At 39.5% G+C, this 22,813-nt stretch overlaps 1 protein-coding gene across 1 annotated transcript in view; it reads right to left on the bottom strand.

Annotated features, from left to right (window-relative positions):
- RP1 (RP1 axonemal microtubule associated) overlaps positions 1-22,813 on the bottom strand; it is a 315,423-nt gene that overhangs the window by 89,701 nt on the left and 202,909 nt on the right. The window contains exons 22-24 of the mRNA XM_017341307.3: positions 19,962-20,116; positions 1,703-1,761; positions 1,325-1,369 (exon numbers count right to left, since the gene is read on the bottom strand). Of these exons, the coding sequence (XP_017196796.3) occupies positions 1,325-1,369; positions 1,703-1,761; positions 19,962-20,116 (259 nt within the window). The remainder of the gene's footprint in view (positions 1-1,324; positions 1,370-1,702; positions 1,762-19,961; positions 20,117-22,813) is intronic.

Here is a 22,813-nt window from a genome sequence, read left to right as displayed (position 1 = left end):
AGTATGTCCCAAATTGTACATCTCCTCTCTCTCTTATTCCCACTCTTATATTTAACAGGGATCACTTTTCAGTTAAATTTAAGCACCTAAGAATAATTGTGTGTTAATTACAGAGTTTAACCAATAGTATTAAGTAGAACAAAAAAAAAATACTAAGAGGGATAAAGTATTAAATTGTACATCAACAATGATGACAAGGGCTGATCAAGTCACTGTTTCTCATAGTGTCCATTTCACTTCAACAGGTTTCCTTTCATTATAATCTTTACCTTAAAACTTAGCCTTTTTACTCACATATGCCCCACAACGGTCTGGAATTAATAGATAATTTTTCTACTTAGAGTGTCATCTTAAGTCTTATTACTTAAGGATTTATTGTAAGACACAGACCTTTTGCCGCACTTTGAAATTACCAAGAGACAGAAACATTAGTAAAATTAGGTCATCGTAATAGACTGGCACATATATAAAACTATCCTTTTAAAATAAAACAACAAAAAATAACGTATAACGTATAAGCCAAAACATGATTTCTAATATAAATAAATGCACATGTGTGTAAGTTGTGTCAGAGTAGACATGAAATGTTTGTGTGTCAGTGCTCATCTATATTAATCCAGGATGTTGAGACTAATAATGTTAGTATTAACTCTTGCCTATATTCGAATCTCTGCCCAAAGCATAATTGAAAATGAATCTTGATGAAGAATGGGATGGGAGAGGGAGTGGGAGATGAGATGGTTGCGGGTGGGAGGGAGATTATGGGGGGAAAAGCCGCTATAGTACAGAAGTTGTACTTTGGAAATTTATATTTATTATATTAAAGTTCAAAACAAGATAAAAAATATAGAGAGGTTTGTTAACCTCTCTATGCTTATTAGTAATCTGACTTTTCCATCTCATTCAGAAAAACTGCAAAATGAAAGCATATTGGTAACACAATTGCATGCTGATTTGAAGAGGATCTAATAAGAAAAAAGTTAATCACCTAAAGACGCCAAAAGAAAACTGAAAAACCAAACTGCAAATGAGAATAAAAAGTACAACTAATATAAATTAATCATTTGGAAGATTATTTCCCACATCTATGTAAATTATTGAAGGGAAGAATTAAACGGGAAAAAGGCACTTGGGACTAAAGTTGCTCATGTTACTTGCTTTATAATTCAAACTATAATACTTATTGTTAAATTCATTTTCAGTATTTTTCAATCAATAGTTTTAACTCAAGAATGCACTGCAAAAAATGTGCAAGGCAGGTAATCTTGAAACAGAAATAGATTATTTAGATGATTAAAAGATGAAAAGTGGCAACAACATTTACCATTTGCTTCCTCTTGTATTTTAGGTTGATGATTTATTTGCATTTCTGCAAAAATAAAAGTGAAGTGTAGTTAATAATAGCTCTGTCTGATGACATTATAAGTGGCGGGGGTGGGGAAGAACTCTTGAGTTTAACTCTTTAATGGTGGCAAATCCTTAGGTTCTTTTTTTAACTTAAGAGTAAGGCATATAACATTGCCAAGACACATCTTTACATACGTTTTTATTTTCACTGTGAACAGTAACTATAAATTCAACACAAAGGATAAATTATCAAAGGGAACATTCCAAGGGCAACTGGAACATCATGTTCCATGACGTCCAGATGTAACGAAATCATCTTGTACTTTCTTCTCCTGGTGCATTCCTTAATTCTCACCTTGAGGATAAAGTTCAATTTCTGAATGAATAATACCCTGAGACATGAAGGGAAGCCATCTGAGAAAAGGAAAGAAAAAGAAAATTAATTTTTATTTTCTCAATTCTACACATAAAAATGTAGCTATAAAAATAGCTTTTTATACAGTTAAAACAATATAACCTATCACATATTCATCACTTTGGTAAGAATTACAACTTTGCTTTAAGACTAAAAGATGTAAGTTGCTAACCCTGCTAACCACTTATCTCTCCAGGTTCGTCAGCCCCCAGTCACCAGCACCTGCAAACCCAACTAGCGCTTCAGCGGTGCTAGCACAGAACCAAGTTGAAACAACAGCAAAGACAGGTTTCAGATTTAGAACCTGGTGCCTTGGCCAGCTTAGGAAGTGGAGCTTGCCTGTTGGCTTGTGGAAAACTTAGCATTTTAATATATTTTCTACAGGAGTTCCTGTCTTGATTTCACATGGCTATCTCTAAAACTTTTTCCTCAGTGTCTGCAAAATGAAATCATGGTAAAATTTAAAACATGGTGAATATCTTACCAATTTGGAAAATGTGCTTACGGTGGAGTAATGGCTCATCCTGATAGTTTCCCCTAAATTAGTCAAACTTCTCTGTTGGAATTTTTCTGTGTTGCATAAAAATTCAAACTAGACTCAGAAAACCAGTTTTATCCTTTCCTGGTTTTGTGATCATACCCTCTTGAAGCTTAAATTCCTTTACTAATTTACCTGCCTCATAGAACTGTAATGAGGAAGAAATTAAAAGTCCTGGGAAAATATTTTGTGTGCTATTAAGTTATACATAAATGTTATTAAACCACAGAAACTACATTATTGCCATGCCACATTCAAACACACTTCCACACATTTTCTCCAACAATATATTCACTTAATATTTAGAAAGTGCCCCTGTCAGCCTTTCAAAGAGACACCTATACTTCCATATGCATTGCAGCACTATTCATAATATCCTAAATATGGAATCAACTTGGGAGTTCATTTATGGATGAATTAATAAAGAAAAAATATATACATATGCAATGGACTAATATTATTGTCATAAAAAAGGAAATCTTGACATTTGCAGCAAAGTAGATGGAACTGGAGGTAATTATGTTAAGGGAAATAATTCAGATACAGAAAGGCAAATACTACATGTTCTCTCTCATATGTGCAAGTTAAAAAAGTCTATCTAAACCTGTAATAGTGATTACTAGAGGTTAGGAAGTCAGAGTGAGTAAAGTAAAGCTGGATAATGGTTAGCAAACACAGTGAGAGGAGTATGTTTCCTTTCTGCATCACAGTGGGGTGACTATACTTAACAATAATGTATTCTATTCTGTATACATAACTGGAATAGAGGAGCTTCCAGGCTCCAAACATAAAGAAAATATAAGGAAATGGAAATGCTAATTGTCTGAATTGATTAGTTTATGCAATTTACATATCTTTAAATATTGCGTGATACTCCCAAAAAATGTACAAGTATTACATGTTTATTCAAAATGTTTTAAAATTTATGAAAAATGTGTATTATGGAAAAAGAAGAAGCGCCAGACATTTTGCTAAGTGTTGGGACTACAATGAGAATGACAGCAATAAGGAAAGTGATCTGAAGAACCATCCAGTGTAAAGGGAGGAAACTGATATGTAGAATCATAAATGTAATGCAATGTGGTGACTGATGTGAGAAATTCCTACACTTGTGACAAAAGCAGAGAAGACTGATAAACTGAATGGCAGGAATGGGTAAGTGCAAAGGGATGAAAATGACAACGGAAGTTCAACAAAGAGGTCACAGTTGAGCTGAAAGCTGGACAAGAAGTAGGTATTTGACAGTTATTCTTAAGTGTTGAAATTTAACTGAAATGTGATCCCTGTTAAACATAAGAGTGGGAATAAGAGAGGGAAGAGATGTACAATTTGGGACATGCTCAAGCTGACTTGCCCAAATGGTAGAGTTAGAAACATACCAGGGGACTCCAATTTAATCCCATCAAGGTTGCATGTACCAATGCCATCTCACTATTCCAAGTGATCAATTTCAGTTCACAATTGATCATAATGAAAGGACTAAGAGTCAAAGGGAGCACATAAACAAGTCTAGTACCTGCTAATACTAACTGATAGAATAAATAAAGGGGAGAGTGATCCAACATGGGAAGCGAGATACTCAGCAGACTCATAGAATGGCAGATGTCCTAAACAGCACTCAGTTTTTTCTTTCTTTTTTTTTTCTTTTTTTTAACTTTTATTTAATGAATATAAATTTCCAAAGTACAGAATATTGATTATAATGGCTTCCCCCCATAACGTCCCTCCAACCCGCAACCCTCCCCTTTCCCACTCCCTCTCCCCTTCCATTCATATCAAGCTTCATTTTCGATTCTCTTAATACACAGAAGATCAGTTTAGCATACATTAAGTAAAGATTTCAACAGTTTGCTCCCACACAGAAACATAAAGTGAAAAATACTGTTTGAGTACTAGTGATAGCATTAAATCTCAATGTACAGCACACTAAGGACAGAGATCCTACATGAGTAAGTGCACAGTGATTCCTGTTGTTGACTTAACAAATTGACACTCTTGTTTATGACATCAGTAATCACCCTAGGCTCTTGTCATGAGCTGCCAAGGCTATGGAAGCCCCCTGAGTTCACTGACTCTGATCATTTTTAGACAAGGCCATGGTCAAAGTGGAAGTTCTCTCCTCCCTTCAGAGAAAGGTACCTCCTTCTTTGATGACCCATTCTTTCCACTGGGATCTCACTCATGGAGATCTTTCATTTAGGTTTTTTTTTTTTTTTTCCCCAGAGTGTCTTGGCTTTCCATGCCTGAAATACTCTCATGGGCATTTCAGCCGGATCCGCAGGCCTTAAGGGCTGATTATGAGGCCAGAGTGCTGTTTAGGACATTTGCCATTCTATGGGTCTGCTGTGTATCTCACTTCCCATGTTGGATCATTCTCTCCCTTTTTGATTCTATCAGCTAGTATTTGCAGACACTAGTCTTGTTTATGTGATCCCTTTGGTTCTTAGTCCTATCATTACGATCAATTGTGAACAGAAATTGATCACTGGGACTAGTGAGATGGCATTGGTACATGCAACCTTGATGGGATTGAATTCGAATCCCCTGGTGTGTTTCTAACTCTACCGTTTGAGGTAAGTCTGCTTGAGCATGTCCCGAATTGCACATCTCTTCCCTCTCTTATTCCCACTCTTATATTTAACAGCGATCACTTTTCAGTTAAGTTTCAGCACTTAAGAAGAATTGTGTATTGATTACAGTATTCAACCAAAAGTATTAAGTAGAGCAAACAAAAACAATACTAAGAGGGAGAACACATTAAGCTGCTCATCAACAGTCAGGATGAGGGCTGATCAATTCACTGTTTCGCATAGTGTTAATTTCACTTTAACAGGTTCCCTTTTTGGTGCTCAGTTAGTTGTCACCTATCAAGGAGAACAAGTGGTATTTGTCCCTTTGGGATTGGCTTATTTCACTCAACATAATGTTTTCCAAATTCCTAACAGGGATCATTTTTCAGTTAAAATTTAAACACCTAAGAATAATTGTGTGTTAATTACAGAGTTCAACCAATGGTACTAGAACAAAAAAAAAATACTAAAATGGATAAAGTATTACATTGTACATCGACCGTCAGGACAAGAGCTGATCAAGTCACTGTTTCTCACAGTGTCCATTTCACTTCAACAAGTTTCCCCTTTGGTGCTCAGTTAGTTGTCGCCAATCAGGGAGAACAACTCAGAATCAGCCCTAAAGGCATTCCAATCTGGCTGAAAAGCCCATGAGAGTATTTCAGGCATGGAAAGCCAAGACACTCTGGCAAAAAAAAAAAAAAAAAAAAAAAAACACCACACAAACCCTAAATGAAAGATCTCTGTGAATGAGATCCCAGTGGAAAGAACAGGTCTTCAAAGACGGAGGTACCTTTCTCTGAAGGGAGGAGAGAACCTCCACTTTGACTATGACCTTGTCTAAACAAGATAAGAGTCGGAGAACTCAAGGGGCTTCCATAGCCTTGGAAACTCATGACTGGAGCATAGGGAGATTACTGATGCCATAAACAGGAGTGTCAATTTGTTAAGTCAACAACAGGAGTCACTGTGCACTTACTCCTCATGTAGGATCTCTGTCCTTAATGTGCTGTGCATTGAGACTTAATGCTATAACAAGTACTCAAACAGTATATTTCACTTTGTTTTTCTTTGGGGTGCAAACTGTTGAAATCTTTACTTAATGCATACTAAACTGATCCTCTGTAAAAAAAAAAAAAAAAAAAAGAAATTATCAATTCCCAACTTGACTCTCACTGGGATTAAACATGACAATAGGTCTGATCTGATTTCGTCATCATTTAAAAAATCATCTATTATTTTTCACTTTATGTTTCTGTGTGGGAGCAAACTGTTGAAATCTTTACTTAATGTATACTAAACTGATCTTCTGTATAGAAAGATAATCGAAAATGAATCTTGATGTAAATGGAAAGGGAGAGGGAGTGAGAAAGGGGAGGGTTGCGGGTGGGAGGGACGTTATGGGGGGGAAGCCATTGTAATCCATAAGCCGTACTTTGATAATTTATATTCATTAAATAAAAGTTAAAAAAAAAAGAAGTAGGTATTTGACAGGCAAATAAGAGGTCAGGAAAGGCACCACAGAAAGAGAAGAACAATGTCTGCAAAGGTGTAGAGAGATACAATGATACACGACAGGCTGAAGCTCTAGATAAGACAAGGTGTGAGGTGGGAACTGGGGTCAGCTTACTTAAGGGGAGGTCATAGGATCTGAGATTGGTAAAGAACTTAGAGGTTGAGTTGCAGAGCTGACTCCACCACACCAGCTTTGAAATCACCAGAGGATGGTGAGATCAAGGACAGAAAGGTGAACTGCAAGCTCACCCCTTCCTGCTCAGCAGTGAGGCAATGTCATCTCTCCATATTTCATTTCCTTTTGCCCACTTAAGCTTACAGTATTCTTTCTCTTCCTTCTCAGAATCTAGCAACACATGAGATTTATTTTACACATTTAGCTAGCCCCTAGTTATACAATCTTGATTACATTTATGTATCCCATTTTCCCAGTCAGATTCCTACCTCCATAAGGAGTTTACTTTATATGCCAGAATAAAGGAAGTCAATTTTATGTTTAAGAATAGGGGATCCAATAAATGTCAGTTAGTATTGTATGTTCTTACTGCCTAATACAACATTTCAATATTTGTGCATAAGTTGTGTATTATAAATATATTTGAGGTGACTGCCAGTCAACCAACAACCTTTTCTCTTTTGTAAAATGTGCCATAAAGAGGTGGGACTTGGGCAGTTGCATTTGCTCCAGAGGATTTGACTCTTATCCTGCCTGGTTGGAACAGGAATGAACACCTTATCCAGGCTTAGTCAGCAAGATGTTCTTTCTTAATATCTTGACCTAAGGAATGTAGAAACTGTGATCAGACAGCACTGCACATGGAGGCTTCACAATACCCATACTATTGAGTTCCATTGGTGCCATGGGACCCAAAGCCTGCTGAAAACTAAAGTTACGAGACAGAAGAACCTCCCAGAAATAATTGAGATTTAGGGGGAAGAATCCTTGAGAAACCAAAGAGTGAGCAGCTCTTTGGTGATACTATAGTTTGTAAGTCTAGTGTTATTTCTTAAAGCTGGAATTCATGACAGTCACCTTCAAAGCTGCCCTTTCTAAGATAAGCTTTAGTGAATTTCTCATCCTTGCAACCAAAAAGCGTTTATTGATTGATCAATTGAAGTACAAAAATCACACTCTAATCTTCAGTCCAATTTTGAAAAGTCTCTCCTATGATTTCTAATTTTTTTCATAAGATACAGGACAAACATAATATTATGAACCTGAAAGTCAGAGACATTTGAGTATGGGTTACTTATTAGAAATGATTCCCTCTAGATTAATCTAGACTCAGGTTTCTGAAAAAAAATTAAAATCATCAAGACAATTCACTCTTTTGTCATTAATTTTTTTACTTAAAATTTTTAACACATAAAAATGTGATGTTGCTTCAATAAATATATATCTTGCATAACTGTCCAATCATAATAAACATATCTATCCATATCTACCACTTTCAAACACTAAACATTCATATGTGGTATAAAAACATTCAAAATGCATCTTCTAGTTTTTTAATTATAGAAAATATAATAAGTTAAATTATCTGTGGTCACCCTACTGTGCAACAGAACCCCAGAACTTACTCCTATCTATTATTTACTGCCTGTTTATTAATCTTCTTCCATCCTTCCCTCTCTCCATTCCTACCCAGACTCTGTAGACCATCATTATGAAATCACTCTTTTTATTAGAGTTCACAGGAGTGAAATCATATGAAATTTGTCTTTCTGTGCCTGCCTTATTTCACTTGACACTATACTGTTGCAAAAGTAGGCAACATTTCATTCTTTTTATGGCTCAGTATTTCATTGTATATATGTATCACATTTTATTTATTTCCATTTGAATTGTGAACAGTGTTGCAATAAACATGGAAGCGTAGATGTCTCTTTAACAGACCAATTTCATTTCCTTTGGACATACCCTAAATAGTGGGATTGCTGGATCCTAAGATATTCTATTTTGAGTTACTTTAAGGAAACTCCATACTGTTTTCCACAATGTCTGCATTAATTTATATTCCCACCAATACTACAAGGATTCTGTTTCCTCAACATCCTCATTAGTACTTGTTATCTTTTGTCTTTCTGACAAATTGGAGTGAGGTGATATTTCGCTGTGGTTTTGATTTGACTTTTCCTAATGATTAATAATGTTGAATATTTTTTCTGAATGTCTTGGCCACTTGTAAGTTCTTTTGAAAAATGTCTGTTCATATCTAATGTCCATTTTAGTTGAATTTTTTTTACTATTGAGTTATTTGAGTTCCTTATATATTCTGGTTATTAACCAGACAAATAAATTGTGAGACAAATAATTTGCAAATATTTTTCCCAGTCCGTAGATCATCTCTTTATTTGTCATTATTTGTTTACTATGCAGAAGCTCTTTAGTTTGATAAATTTTGTTTGTTTATTTTTGCTTTTGTTACTTGTGCTTTTGGGGTTGGGGCCAAGAAATTTTTACCCACTCCAATATCCTGAAGGATTTCCCCTATGTTTTCTTTAAATAGTTTCCAAGTTTGATGTCTTTAATACATTTTAGTTGATATTTGTACATGGTGATTTTTGGGGGGTGCGGTTTTATTCTTTTGTACGAATACATTCAGTTTTTCCAGAATTATTTATTTAAAAGGCTGTCCTTTTTCTAATTCAGCTTCCCAGTATCTTTGTCAAATTTCATTGATGGTGGATGTATGGATTTACTTCTAGGGTTTTCTGTTCTATTCCATTAATCTATATGTCTGTTTTTATGTCAAAACCATACTGTTTTAATTATTGAAGCATTGTAATATATTTTAAAGTCAAGCACTATAATATCTCCTGCTTTATTCTTTTTACTCAAGATTGCTTTGGCTATTCAGGGTCTTTTGTGGTTACATATATATATATCAGCAGTATTTTTTTCTAGTTCTGTGAAAAGCATTAGTCGTGTTTTGATAAAGATTGCATTGAATATGTAAATTGCTTTGGCTAGTATGTACACTTTAACAATACTATTTGTTTCAATCCATGAACATAAATATCTCCATTTCTTTGTGTTCTCAGTTTCTTTCATCAACAGTAAGAACATTCACTCAAAATTTCTTTCAGTGGCCATTATATACTTATTATTTTATTTGAGAGAAAATGACAGACAATGGAGCTGCCACCCTTTGATCTTTGCCTCAATGCCCACAATGACCAGGTTTGGGATAGGCTGAAGGAGGGAGCCAGGAATTCAATCTGGGTCTCCCGTATGTGGAGCAAGTACCCATCTACTTGGGCCATCACCTGCTATCTTCCAGTGTGTGTATTATCAGGAAGCTAGAACCAAAAGCAGAGCCAAAACTAAAACCCAGGCACTCTAATATAGGATTCACATATCCCAACTGTCATCTTGACAGCCAGGCTAAACACCTACCACAATGGCCACCATTTCTATGAAATTAAAAAGAAGTTTTATATTGCCATCAGATCTTGACTCACCAATTATTTGTAATGAAGAAAACAGGCTGGATTTTAGGTGGTCTAGCTGAGTTATTTACAACACACACATATTTTCTTCTGTATATAGACCTCCAAATACCTGCTGAGGCATGAGATCAAGCCCATTCTTTCTCTTATAATTTCTTGTTAAAGATTTATTTCTTATTTATTTGAAAGGCAGAGTTACAGAGAGAGGAGGAGAGACAGAGAGAAAGAGAGGTCTTCCATCCGTTGGTTCACTCCCCAAATGGCTATAATGGCTGGAGCTGAGTCAGGCCAAAGCCAGGAGCCAGGAGCTTCTTCTGGGACTCCCACATAGGTGTAGGGTCCCAAGCACTTGGACCATCTTCTGTTGCTTTCCTAGGCACATTAGCAGGGAGCTGGCTGAGAAGTGAAGCAGCAGGGTCTTGAACCGGCACCCTTACGGGATGCTGACATTGCAGGTGAAGGCTTCACCTGCTATACCACAATGTTGATGTCACAGGAAAAGGTTTAACTTGCCTCACCACAACACTAGCCCTCTTTTTCTTATAATTTCTATAGCAAATTGTGCTTCAGAAAAGAAAAACAGAAAACAAACAAAAAGGAGATAACTAACCAATGCTAGCACCAGAGAACTATGAACCCTGTTTTTGCATCAGGACAACAAAATTCCCTCAAAGCCACTAAACAGGTGGGTGTACAGGAACATTACTGATTGACAGGAACAGTGATAATATTACAGGAGTGAAATAACATGTGACCAGGAGATGCTTGCTTGCCCAAAAGCGCATACATATCATGCAGCTAGTTGCCAAAGAAATTGTATATAACCCCAGATCACTAACATTCCGTTTCTTTGGCCTAGTTAGGAATACAAAGACAAGGAATGAAAATTCTATAAGCTTTTTTAAGATGTATGTATTTGAATGGCAGAGTTAAAGAGACATACACACAGAGAGAGAGAGATATCTTTCACCAACTAGTTCACTCCCCAAATTTCTGCTACAGCCAGGGCTGACCAAGAGCCTGGAGCTTCATCTATATCTCCTACATAGATGCAGGGGCCCAATCACTTGGGCCATCTTCCACTGCTCTTTCAAATGCATTAGCAGAGAACTGAATCAGAAGTGGGGCAATTCAGACTCGAACTGGTGCCCACGTGGGATGCTGGCTTTGTAAGTGATAGCTTAACGTGCTGTACCAAAATGCCAGCCCTTCTCTAAAAGATTTTAAAGATTTGAGAACTATGGATTGTGTTTGGGTGATACTGCCTTAAAACATACAGGGTGCTTCTGCTGGGAAATGGGATAAAAATGTAAGGAGTGATACAGATTAGATTTTGTTTGAAATGCAGTTTAGATAGGGCAACCAATCCTTCACATTGAAAATGGCAGAAGATATACTTGAATGTTCTATGTCTCCACCCCCATCTCAAAAAATGAGCAAGACTCATTCCTGCGCCTCATTCTGTCAGTTTCCCACCATCACTACTTGTCACTTTCGCACCAAGGAATGGCAAAAACTGACAAAGAAGAGCACAGAAATCTGCAGCAGCACAAATACATGCTCAGAATAGCAAGAAATGATTAATAGTGGCCTCTTTCAGGAAAAAAAAATCAGTAAAGTTAAATGATTGCTCACTCTCTCATGATAATTTTTATTATTCTTTCCTCCTTATAAAAATAGTATTTCATATTTCCGTACTTTATCAAAGTTTCAACATCCTTTAAAACAACATCTTATTCACCCTTTTCAACTATTTCCCAGAAAAAGAAAATAAAACAATTTGTACATATGCTGATTTATTTGGAAATTAATTGAGTGCACAACTACTTTTTAATGAGACACTGAGGATGTTATAGACAAAACTCACATAAAGATTGGGTGATCGCTGTGTTTTCTTCCAACTCAGTATTTCATTATGTTTACTGTTAATTCCTTCCTTCCTTCCTTCCTTCCTTCCTTCCTTCCTTCCTTCCTTCTTTCTTTCCTTCCTTCCTTCTTTCCTTTCTTTCTTCTTTCCTTCCTTCTTTCCTTCCCTCCCTCCCTCCCTTCTTATGCTCTTCCCTTCTTCCCATCCTTCCTGTAAATATTGACCAAGTCCCTAGCTAGTTTAATAAATGAATGACAAGAAACATATGAGAGCCTACCCTTAAGAAGTTTATCATCTGGAAGCTTAGCTAACCATGCTCATAAACAAGGATGGTAGATGACAGCATATGGTAAGTACTGCACGGAGGCTTAAGTTCTGCAGGATTGCAGAGAGGCTAAGGAGAAGCTCACTGCTGGTTGGGCAAGCCAAGAAAGCTCCATGGGCTGAAGAGCATTTTGTCCTGGGCCTTGTAGGGTAAGTGTTTCAATTAGCAGAGAAAAGAGTATCACGAGCTGAGATATTTCAGCTAACAGAGTATCAGTGTCCCTGGAGAACTCCTCAGAAGAGAGCAAAATGGACTCTATCGGAGAGAACTGGGAGAGAAACCTAAAAAGGGGAATGGCCCACAGAGGGCCAGGGGATCATTTCTTTTAGGCCTGCCACCACACACTAATATCTTCACACAGAGCTGGCCTAGGTGTAAAAGTTTCCTTGCTCACTGTACTGACTCAAAAGGTGCTGTTAGGACAGGGCTGCCCCTGGTTCTTTTCCTGTTCCTTTTCTCAGCGCTGCTCTGTATAGGACTCGGTTTATGAAACATTCACAAATTCACTAACTTGGTACACAATTCCTGAGAACTTGCTAGAATCTGTGTGTCCTGTGGACCCTGAAGTTCTTTGATTACAACCTCATAAGGGCATAGAGTTTCATGTGTGATATGTGATTTTCCTGGCGTTAACTACCAGAGCTGGCACAAGGCACTTAGGCATAGAAAACCTATGTGAATGGTAACAGTAGAATGGCAGAGGGATGATCTTCAGCCTTGCATCTGTTTAAAAGTCCTTTGCCCTGCTGGGGCTTGAGGGAGCAGAGATGGAGCAGTGGGAAACAGGTCACTCCCTACCAGACAGGTGAGGCGGAGACATCTCTATTGGGCTGGTCAACAAGTAACTTCGCTTTTATTTTTTTAAGGATTTATTTATTTGAAAAGCAGAGTTGGGGGTGGCAGAGACAAAGAGAAGTCTTCCATCCACTGGTTCACTTCTGAAAAGGCCACAATGGCTGGGGCTAGGCCAGGCCAAAGCAAGGAGCCAGGAGATTCTTCCAGGTCTCTCACATGCATGCACAGGCATAAGCACTTGGGCCATCCTGTGCTGCTTTCCTGGGGCCATTAGCAGGGAACTCGATTGGAAGTGGAGCAGCTGCAACTTGAACCAGCAGCCACATGGGATCCTGGCACTGCAGGCAGCAGCTTGATCCACTAGGCCACACTTTCAACCACCAAAATCACTTTTTCAATGCTGAGCTATCCTGAGACAAGTAAGCCATGTACTGCTTAAAATTGACACCCCTAAGACCATCATCTTTCTGTTCAAATTCCTGTGCTAATTCCACGCATCTCTCTTCACTATCATTAACACATAAAATGAATATTAAGTGAACATTTTGTTTACTTATATCTTAGATTAAGACATATGTAAACCTTTTAGATTTAAAGTGCTAATTCCAAATCGATCATTTAATATGATTCCCTTGGATTTATGGTTTCATGATTAATACACATCATTTAATTTAATTTATTACATAGGAAAGTTTAACCTATTCTATTCCAAGAACTATAGTAGTGGCTGAAAGTAAAATTTAAAGCATTAGCCCAACCCTGAGGAAAAGCTTACTGAGAGCTGGAGAAGTGGAACAGACAGACAAACCCCCAAATAGAACTTGCTCTAGTGACTATTGAGATAATAGCATGCACTTTGTGAAAGGTGTTCAAAGAAGTGACAGTTTCCCCACCTGAAGCTTCAGGAAATACTTCCTGGCACAGTTCATGCATCTTTTGTCAATTCACCAGGAGAGAAAGGAGCAGCTACAGAATTCTAGGCAGGACCAAGACTTAAAACTTCCAACAGGGCAGCACCAGCTGACAACACGCAGAAGGCCAATGTGGAGCATGGAAGGCTTCTGGACCCTAGCCTGACCAGAGCTCTGCTATGTGGGCAAATCTGGCTTCAGCTGGTGTGGCATCTATATAGAACAAAACCATGAGTATAAGGAAGCCCCTTCTAGCCTTCCCTGCCCAAGGTGACTCTTCTGCCCACAAGGGCCTACAATTATTTTAATGGAATGACAGACTCTTTACTCAAGAAGTAGTAAGAAGGCACTGAGGACTGTGGAATGGGGTGTGGCCCTGTAGTGGGGGTCTTATCCCTTACCAAAGGTATCCAAGATTTTCCAACAGCCTATTCTAGCCATAGCAGATATCATTGTCCTTTTTTTCTTCTACTTTATGCAAAACAAAAAAAAAAAATGATCTCAACCTTTCTTTAAGAAGGGAGTCGGAAGGGAGGAGGGAGGAGGAAAAGGCTCCTGAATAGAAATGAGATAGGAACACTTTCAAGGTGTTGCTGCAGTACCGACTCTAAGGAACAGGATGCAGCACCTTGTCCTCACTCCTTAGGTTAATACGCCTCAGGGACACTCCGCTATCTCACCATAATTTGGTTTTGCAAGAACCAAGCTAGTCATGCTGCTCTCCCCTGACAAGTAAGCTCTTTAAAATATCACTTATTTGCATTTAACGTTTCAATTCCTGAATCCATAAATTCTCCTTCTATTTAGAGTTGCCCTGAGTAGAGCTTTTATTTCAAATAAGTTGTTCCAGAAGCTCATGTCAATGCTACATCCCAAAAGAGGAGTAATGGAAGACAATACTGAGGTGCTCTTGGTACTCTTGACTCAGGCTGAAGAGTTTGACTATCACATCCGGCATTTCTAGATCCTTCTAGGTCAAGCAGGTTAGCAAATATATATCATAAAAGATGCTGTTTCTGTTACAAGACATTTTAAATATTTCATCCTTAAAGTCAAGGCAAACACACACATAACACTATGTTAAGTTTGGTAACACAGAAAAGTCTAGATTTACTAATATAATGCTAAAAAATTTTACATTGCATAATACATTATGGGACCCACTCAAGTGGTAGACTGGATTAAATGGTGTTGCCCCCAAATTTATGTCCACACAGAACCTCAGAATTAGACCAAATTTGGAAATAGGATGTTTATGGATATAATTGGTAGGCTTATGTAGGATATGCCTGGTACAGGGTTGGTATCCTTGCAAGAAAAGAAGAGACACAAACACACACGGGTCAAAGACAGCTATGTGACAACAGAGGCACAGATTGGAGTGAGGCAGTTCCCAGTGCAAGGAACGCCAAGGATCACCAGCCACCACCAGGAGTCACAAGAGGCAAGGAAGGACTGTTTCATAAAGCCTCCAGGGAGTGGGGTCCTGTGGATACCTGCATTTTGTACATCTCATTTTCAGAACTATGAGAGAAGAAATTTCTGTTTTAATAAACCCAGTTGACAGCAATTTGACACAGAAAACTGATATAAAAACTAAGTAAGAATATTTATGTGAATGCATAAAGTTGGCTGAATGTTTGCCTTATTCAATACAAAGTTTGCTTGCTCCAAGCCTTTAATGGCCAGAGCTTCTGTGAAATGGCAGAAACTTAGTGGTATATACATACCTCTATATATAATAAGTGTAGAGAAGGCAGAAAAATAATATCTTCAGGTATAGAAATAAAGTAAGAGCATAAGGATGTGGGTGTTCTGTTGAGCAGGGACAGAGAAACAGAGGATGTGGGTACCCATGGGAAGTGTCAGAGAGGCCCAGGAGTGCTCTCCGCCTGGAGCTGCTCTGTATGGCTCCTAAGCACTGAGAAGGAAGGAGTACTTGGTGGCCTTTCTCTCTGCCCTAATTCAGCAGTGCTACAAATTCTTGTTCTTCGAGGAAGCTCCACGACTGGTTTTTCTTTTTCTTTCTGTGATGTATCCACCTGAGCATTTCTGCCACCTACATCGCAGAACTAACTACCCATGAGGAACACACCCAGCACCAGCTGCCCCACCAGGACTTGGAGGAGACTTCCTAGGCCCCCCCTGAATTCTTCCCTGAGGGTTTTTTTTTTTTTTTTGGTCTCCTGGAGTCAGTCTTCAAGACCAAGCACCTTAGAGGATGCTGGCCTTGACCTATCACATGCAGGGAGAAGGTGCTGGGGCAGAAAAGCAATTTTAAGTAGCTTCAGGTAGTTTTTCTCTGAAAGAAACCTGCTGTGCCCGTGTTTTCTTCTTGGTGACATGTTCTTCTGCTTCTTTAAGAATTACAGAAGCAAGATCTACCTTATCTCTTTACATGTACAGAATTAAGAAGGAATGGTTTTTATAACTTTTTTCAATTGTATGAATGAGCATTAGCTACCACTTTGGAATCTACTATGTGCAGGGCATCAAATAATAGCATTTGATATGTCAGGATGGTACAAATCTGTTATTTTTGATGTCTCATTATATTTATTTCATAACTAACTGTTTTCATGTGCAAAGCATTTAAACTAGGCTGGCGCCACAGCTCACTAATCCTCTGCCTGCGGAGCCAGCACACCGGGTTCTAGTCCCGGTCGGGGCGCTGGATTCTGTCCTGGTTGCTCCTCTTCCAGTCCAGCTCTCTGCTGTGGCCCAGGAAGGAAGTGGAGGATGGCCCAAGTGCTTGGTCCCTGCACCTGCATGGGAGACCAGGAGGAAGCACCTGGCTCCTGGCTTCAGATCAGCGCAGCGCTGGCCATGGCGGCCTTTTGGGGGTGAACCAACGGAAGGAAGACCTTTCTCTCTGTCTCTCTCTCTCACTGTCTAACTCTGCCTGTCAAAAAAAAAAAAAAAGCATTTAAACTAGGCTATCACTTGTATGTCTTCCCTCCAGACAAGGCCAAAGAGCATGGAACATACAAGAAAAAGAAAGGTAGTACATGAGAGGATGGATGAAAGCAACAGGGTGATGGTGGTAGAGGTAGCACTGATGGTAAGGAGTGCGTGTGTAAGCAGGCAAAGTGGTGATGAACAAATCTCAAGTATTCTGCAGATGATTTTATAGTTAAAACTCAGTTGAATTAATGTGACAAAGCGGAACACAAAGAGAAAGCTTGGGATAAAGCACTCCCTAGCTCTTCTAAAAGTGGGGAATAAAATATAGCTTCCCCCTGCCTGAGATGCCTGTGAGGCAGGAGCAGGCTGGGAGTGATGCTTGGTCCTCAATAGTGCTCCGTGTCACCGATCAGATGGGGAGACTGAGCTACACTAAGTTCTGAAGAATCACTGGGAGAAGACAGAAACTTTTTTAGTTGGGCAAATTAGCTCATACAAAGGCTGAATTTGAGTGGAAACTTGAAAGATAGCAGAATTGTGATAGGGAGAGTAGCATAAGGAAGGACACCGCTGGTTGAAGAATAGCACACTTTGAGGGACACAGGCAAAAGGAAGAGAACTTGTTCAGGACAAAGATTGTCTAATTTCACTAAGATCTTGCAAAATGATGGTTATAAAGCAAACTGGATAGGGGAAATGGAAAAACCTTGAACAGAAAGATCAGGAAGCTATTTTTTGTTTGCTTTTGCTTTCTTTGGTAGGCAATATGGATTATTGAAGATGTTCTTTAACTTTTATTTGTTTTTTATTTATTTGAAAGGTAGAGATCTTCAGAGAGAGAGAGAGAGAGAGAGAGGAGAGAGAGAGAGGAGAGAGAGAGAGAGAATAGTGACAGGGACACAGAGAGATCTTCTGTCTGTTGGTTCACTCTCCAAATGCCCGCCATAGCCAGGGCCAGACCAAGTTGAAATCAAGTGCTTGGAACTCAACCTGGATTTACCATGTGGATGGAAGAAACCCAAGTACTTGAGCCATCACCTGCAATTTCCCAGGGTGCACAGGAACAGGAAGTTGTAGCTGGAAGTAGAGCTGGAAGTTAAATCCAGGCATTTCTGTTATACTATTGGCATGGTAACTGCTGTGCCAAACACCCACCTCTGAAGATTTTTAAACAGGGTAACAGCTTAGTTAAAATACATTTTTAAAGGTTTATTTATTTATTTGAAGGCAGGGTTAACAGAGAGAGGGAGAGACAGAGAGAGAAAGGCATCTTTCATCCACTGATTTACTCCCCAAAATGGCCCCAATGGCCAGGGGATGGGCCAGGCCAAAGCTTGGAACCTGGAACTTCATCTGGATCTCCATGTGGGTGCAGGGACCCAGCCCTTGAGCCATTACACACTGCTTTCCCAGGCGCCTTAGCACGGAGGTGGATGGGAAGCAGAACAGGCATGACTCAAATCAGTGTCCATATGGGATCCCAGCATGGCAGGTAGTGGCTTAACCCACTGCACCACACTGTTGGCCCCAAAATACAATCTAGAGAACAATATTCTCCCTCACACTTTTTTCTTGAAACATTGTAGGGCAAAATTATAAAATAAAATACTAAAGAATAAACTTCAAAGTATAACAAAAGGAAAATGAGAGGAGAAAAGATCAAGAGAAGTCAGAATAATTCTAGTTAGTATCATAATATGGTTAGCTTGGAAGTGTTGGCAGGGCAGACTGGAGAAGAAACAATGAATAGACAACTACAGAACCACTGTGAAAATCTACTTTTGATGAAACAATGGCATGGAGTAAGGCAGAGGTGGGAATAAGGGAAATAAAGGGGTGAATAAAATAGACACTGGAAAAGGAATAGATTGAACAGGTAAAAATGGAACAGGGCTCACAGTGGTTCTCACTGCCCCTTTTCATCCACAGTCATCCCCAATCATCTTTGATGTCTGCAGTTTTGTGTTGTGCCTTTAGTATTTTTAGATGAATTGCCTTATTATTTTTTGTTCCAATTTTTGCTTAGTACTTAAAGTTGCAATTGTCTTGGCATCTCCAAATCCTTGTCCTTGAATTTCCCAATGCCCTCATTTTGCCTGTATTTTTTTGGCCTCATTCTCTACAGGTTGTCTATTTGAGAAGAAGGCTGTAGAGCAGCTCCCAACATTGAAGATAGAAAATTTCAAACTAAATCCTGAAGTTTCTCATTTCCATACCCACAGTAGATTGGATTTTTTTTGACAGGCAGAGTGGACAGTGAGAGAGAGAGAGACAGAGAGAAAGGTCTTCCTTTTCCATTGGTTCACCCCCCAATGGCCGCTGTGGCTGGTGTGCTGCGGCTGGTGCACAGCGCTGATCCGAAGCTAGGAGCCAGGTGCTTCTACTGGTCTCCCATGCTGGTGCAGGGCCCAAGCACTTGGGCCATCTTCCACTGCACTCCTGGGCCACAGCAGAGAGCTGGACAGGAAGAAGAGCAACCGGGACAGAATCCACACCCCGACAGGGACTAGAACCCAGTGTGCTGGCGCCGTAGGCAGAGGATTAGCCTATTGAGCCGCAGCGCTGGCCATTAGTAGATTGGATTTTTAATGCAGAAATCTACTTATCCTCAATCCCATTCATGAGCCCGTGACTGAGATCAAGCAACAATAAGCATCACACCAGTCTAGCTGCAACAGAGTATTCTTGACATTGCAAGACTCAGCAAAGATCCAAATAGTAAGGCTTCTTCCTGTGAAAATGACTGATACATTCTGAAGTGCTGAATTGAAGGAGGTGTTGAATTTGTAATAGATTTTAAGAAGAGAGGATACATGGGACCTGGGGTTCAAACTTAAATGCAGTATGTTCAGGTTAAAAATGGAGGGAGACGATATTGGGACTTACATCTTACAGGGCTAGATGGAAAGCCCAATTTATCTACACTCTAATATTTGTCTTTCTAACATTCTGTTCTGAAAATTGTTCTCTCTAAAACTCTCCACCTTTAATTCCTTTATCAAATTGTTTTAATGTTAAAATTTTAGCGATGCAAAAACATTGACATTTAAATAAATATTCTATGTATGTAATAATTTCCAGTGTTAAACTTTTTATCCTTTTGTGATACACAAACCGTTGTGATAATAAGAAATTACAAGAGAAGACTTCTTTGCAATGCTTAGCAAAAGATTATTTACTGGGTGGGGCATAATGTGGAATCCTGAGTAAGTGACACAGATTTGTAACCCAGAGCACACATATGCACACACACACACACACACACACAGTGTTATCCACAGTGCAACACACTGCTGTATAGTGCCCAGAGACCTGCATTACCTTTCGCAGATGAAGATGGACTCAGCTGTGGCAGGAGACTCTCTGACGACAATCTTCTCACAGTACCAGTACTGTGATTTGTCACTGGCCTCACAGCGCAACAGCACCTTCTGCAGTTTTCCAAGTGACACTGCTGTGACTTGAAATTTATCAATCTGGTATAGAAGACAGAAAATCCCACAGAAATAACTACAGCCCAGCACATGATCAAAGAGGCAATAATACTAGCCCAAAGGCTGCCAGGAGCAGCACAACACTTTAAAAGACTGAATGTTGCTACAGTTAGCATTAAAAGGAGCAATAAAGGAAGAAAAATAAGCAAATTACCTTTATCTATTAAAAATATATTTTTGGTTGTGCTCTCTCTCTCTCTCTCTCTCTCTCACACACACACACACACAGATTTATTTTCTCCATTAGCAGTAGCATCCAGTGCAAAAACAAACCAGCTCCAATACAAAGGGTTTTTATCTCCTTTAAGACCCTGCCCTTGAGAACCAGTGCATGAGGTGGCCAGGCAATAGCCATGAGGCATAATGCACAGCCCATTTCTTTCCCATGAGTGCTTACATACTATGAGGCAAGACGGACAGTTTCTCTTCCTCTCTCTCTTTCCCCATTCTCTCCCTCCTCCCTCCTATCTGTCTTCTTTTCATTCTTTCAATAAACACCTTTCTTGAATCTTTCTCCAATAAAATTAGAACACATGCTCAGGTTTTCTGTGGAGCATTCTGGAATCCTTCCTCCTAAACAAAATCAGTTTATCATGTCAAAATTGTACTGGCATTTTTTGGAGGTGCAGGTCCCGAAGTCAATGCAGTTCTGATTGGAATAAATAGAACTCCTTCACACATTACCTCCTCATAGATTGCTGATGTTGAGAATAATCATCCTAGAGAACGATCCAACACAGGAAGTGGGATACACAGCAGACTCATAGAATGGCAGATGTCCTAAACAGCACTCTGGCCTCAGAATCAGCCCTTAAGGCATTTGGATCTGGCTAAAAAGCCTATGAGAGTATTTCAGGCATGGAAAACCAAGGCATTCTGGCAAAAAAATGACCTAAATGAAAGATCTCTGCAAGTGAGATACCAGTGAAAAGAACGGGCCATCAAAGAAGGAGGTCCCTTTCTCTGAAGGGAGGAGAGAACTTCCACTTTGACTATGACCTTGTTTAAATAAGATTGGAGTTGGCGAACTCAAAAGGCTTCCACAGCCTTGGCAACTCATGACAAGAGCCTCGGGTGATTGCTGACGCCATAAACAAGGGTGTCAACTGTTAAATCAACAACAGGAGTCATTGTGCCCTTACTCTCTATGTAGGATCTCTATCCTTAATGTATTGTACTATGTAAATTAACAGTATAACTAGTACTCAAACAGTGCTTTACACTTTGTGTTTCTGTGTGGGTGCAAACTGTTGAAATCTTTACTTAGTATATACTAAATTGATCTTCTTTATATAAAGATAATTGAAAATGAATCTTAATGTGAATGGGATGGGAGAGGGAGTGGGAGATGGGATGATTGCGGGTGGGAGGGAGGTTATGGGGGGAAAACGCCACTGTAATCCAAAAGCCGTACTTTGGAAATTTATATTTATTAAATAAAAGTTATAAATAAATAAATAAAGAGAATAATCATTCTAGAATTATCTGAGTACAGACTCATGAATTTAATTAAGTCTGGGAAGTTCTCAGAAGTGACAGTTGACTGTTAGCCACCATTACTCTGCTTAAAGGTAAAAATGTGAATCTAGTATTCCTTTGTTGCCTATGTTGGATGGACTACCTTAGTTGTTGGGTGCATTGTTGCCACATTAAATTTCATGTCAGTATTTGAAGATGTGCTACCTCACTATTGGTTCCATGTTAATGATGTAAATTTTCTCTTATTTTGGTCAGACCAACGTCATTAGTTAGCTAGATGATAATTCTGTGTGCATGCACTCTGTGTGCCTGGACAGTCTTACTGTCCAGTGTTCTTCATTCTAAGTGTGCCTTTGTTGACATTTCAAGGATATTTCATGACACATACCTCCTGTTCTGGTAGATGCAACTGATCTCTTATCCTGTGACTTCTGAGTCCATTTCTGGGTTCATTGCTGCTGTGGTAGACACTCTAGGCATGCTGACAACTTACTTGCCTGCAAAACTCTTAAAATTCTCTGATCTTTCCATTTCATCCCATGTCGCTCCCCCTCTTCGTGGAGGAACGACACTAAACCCTGCCTAGGCTTCATATCTGAGTCACGGCACCATTATGTCGCTCTCCCTCTTCGTGGAGGAACGACACAGGACCCTGCACTGTTCTTTTGTCTGCTCGGCCCTCCCCGGGTTTGCTGCTGGTTCTTCCTGGGTTGGCTACCGACCCTTCCACCTCCGTGGAAGGGCGGTTCCCCCTGGCCACTTTCCCCACTTCCGCGGGGGAGGGCCGGCTCTCTCGGGGGCTGCTCAGGTGTTCCTTCAGATAGATGTTCCTGGTGCATGTTGTCTCTCTCCTCCTTTATAGTCCTCTTCCACCAATCCCAACTCTGCTACCCACACGCCGAGTATGCTGCTCTCCTCCAATCAGGAGCAGGTCCTACAGTTTATTGGTTGAACTGGAGGCAGCTGTGTAGCTGTTTCTCCCTTCTCAGCGCCATATTGTGGGAGAGCAGATGCATAGAATAAGTCTTAATTCCAGTAACTTAGTCTAGTCCGAGTTGCTCCCAGTTGCTCCCCACAATCCCATAGATTGAGAAGAATGGTAGGAAAATGTAAAATCTAAAATCTACCAGAAGCAGACATTTAGCCTAACAGTTAAGACAACCCCATCCCACTTTGGTTCAGCTCTAGCTCCTGAGTTCA

Source organism: Oryctolagus cuniculus, chromosome 6, assembly GCF_964237555.1.
Source record: "Oryctolagus cuniculus chromosome 6, mOryCun1.1, whole genome shotgun sequence".
NCBI classification, from domain to species: Eukaryota; Metazoa; Chordata; class Mammalia; order Lagomorpha; family Leporidae; genus Oryctolagus; species Oryctolagus cuniculus.
The sequence above is the reverse complement of the archived record's forward strand: the minus strand, read 5'-3'. Positions and strand labels throughout refer to the sequence as shown.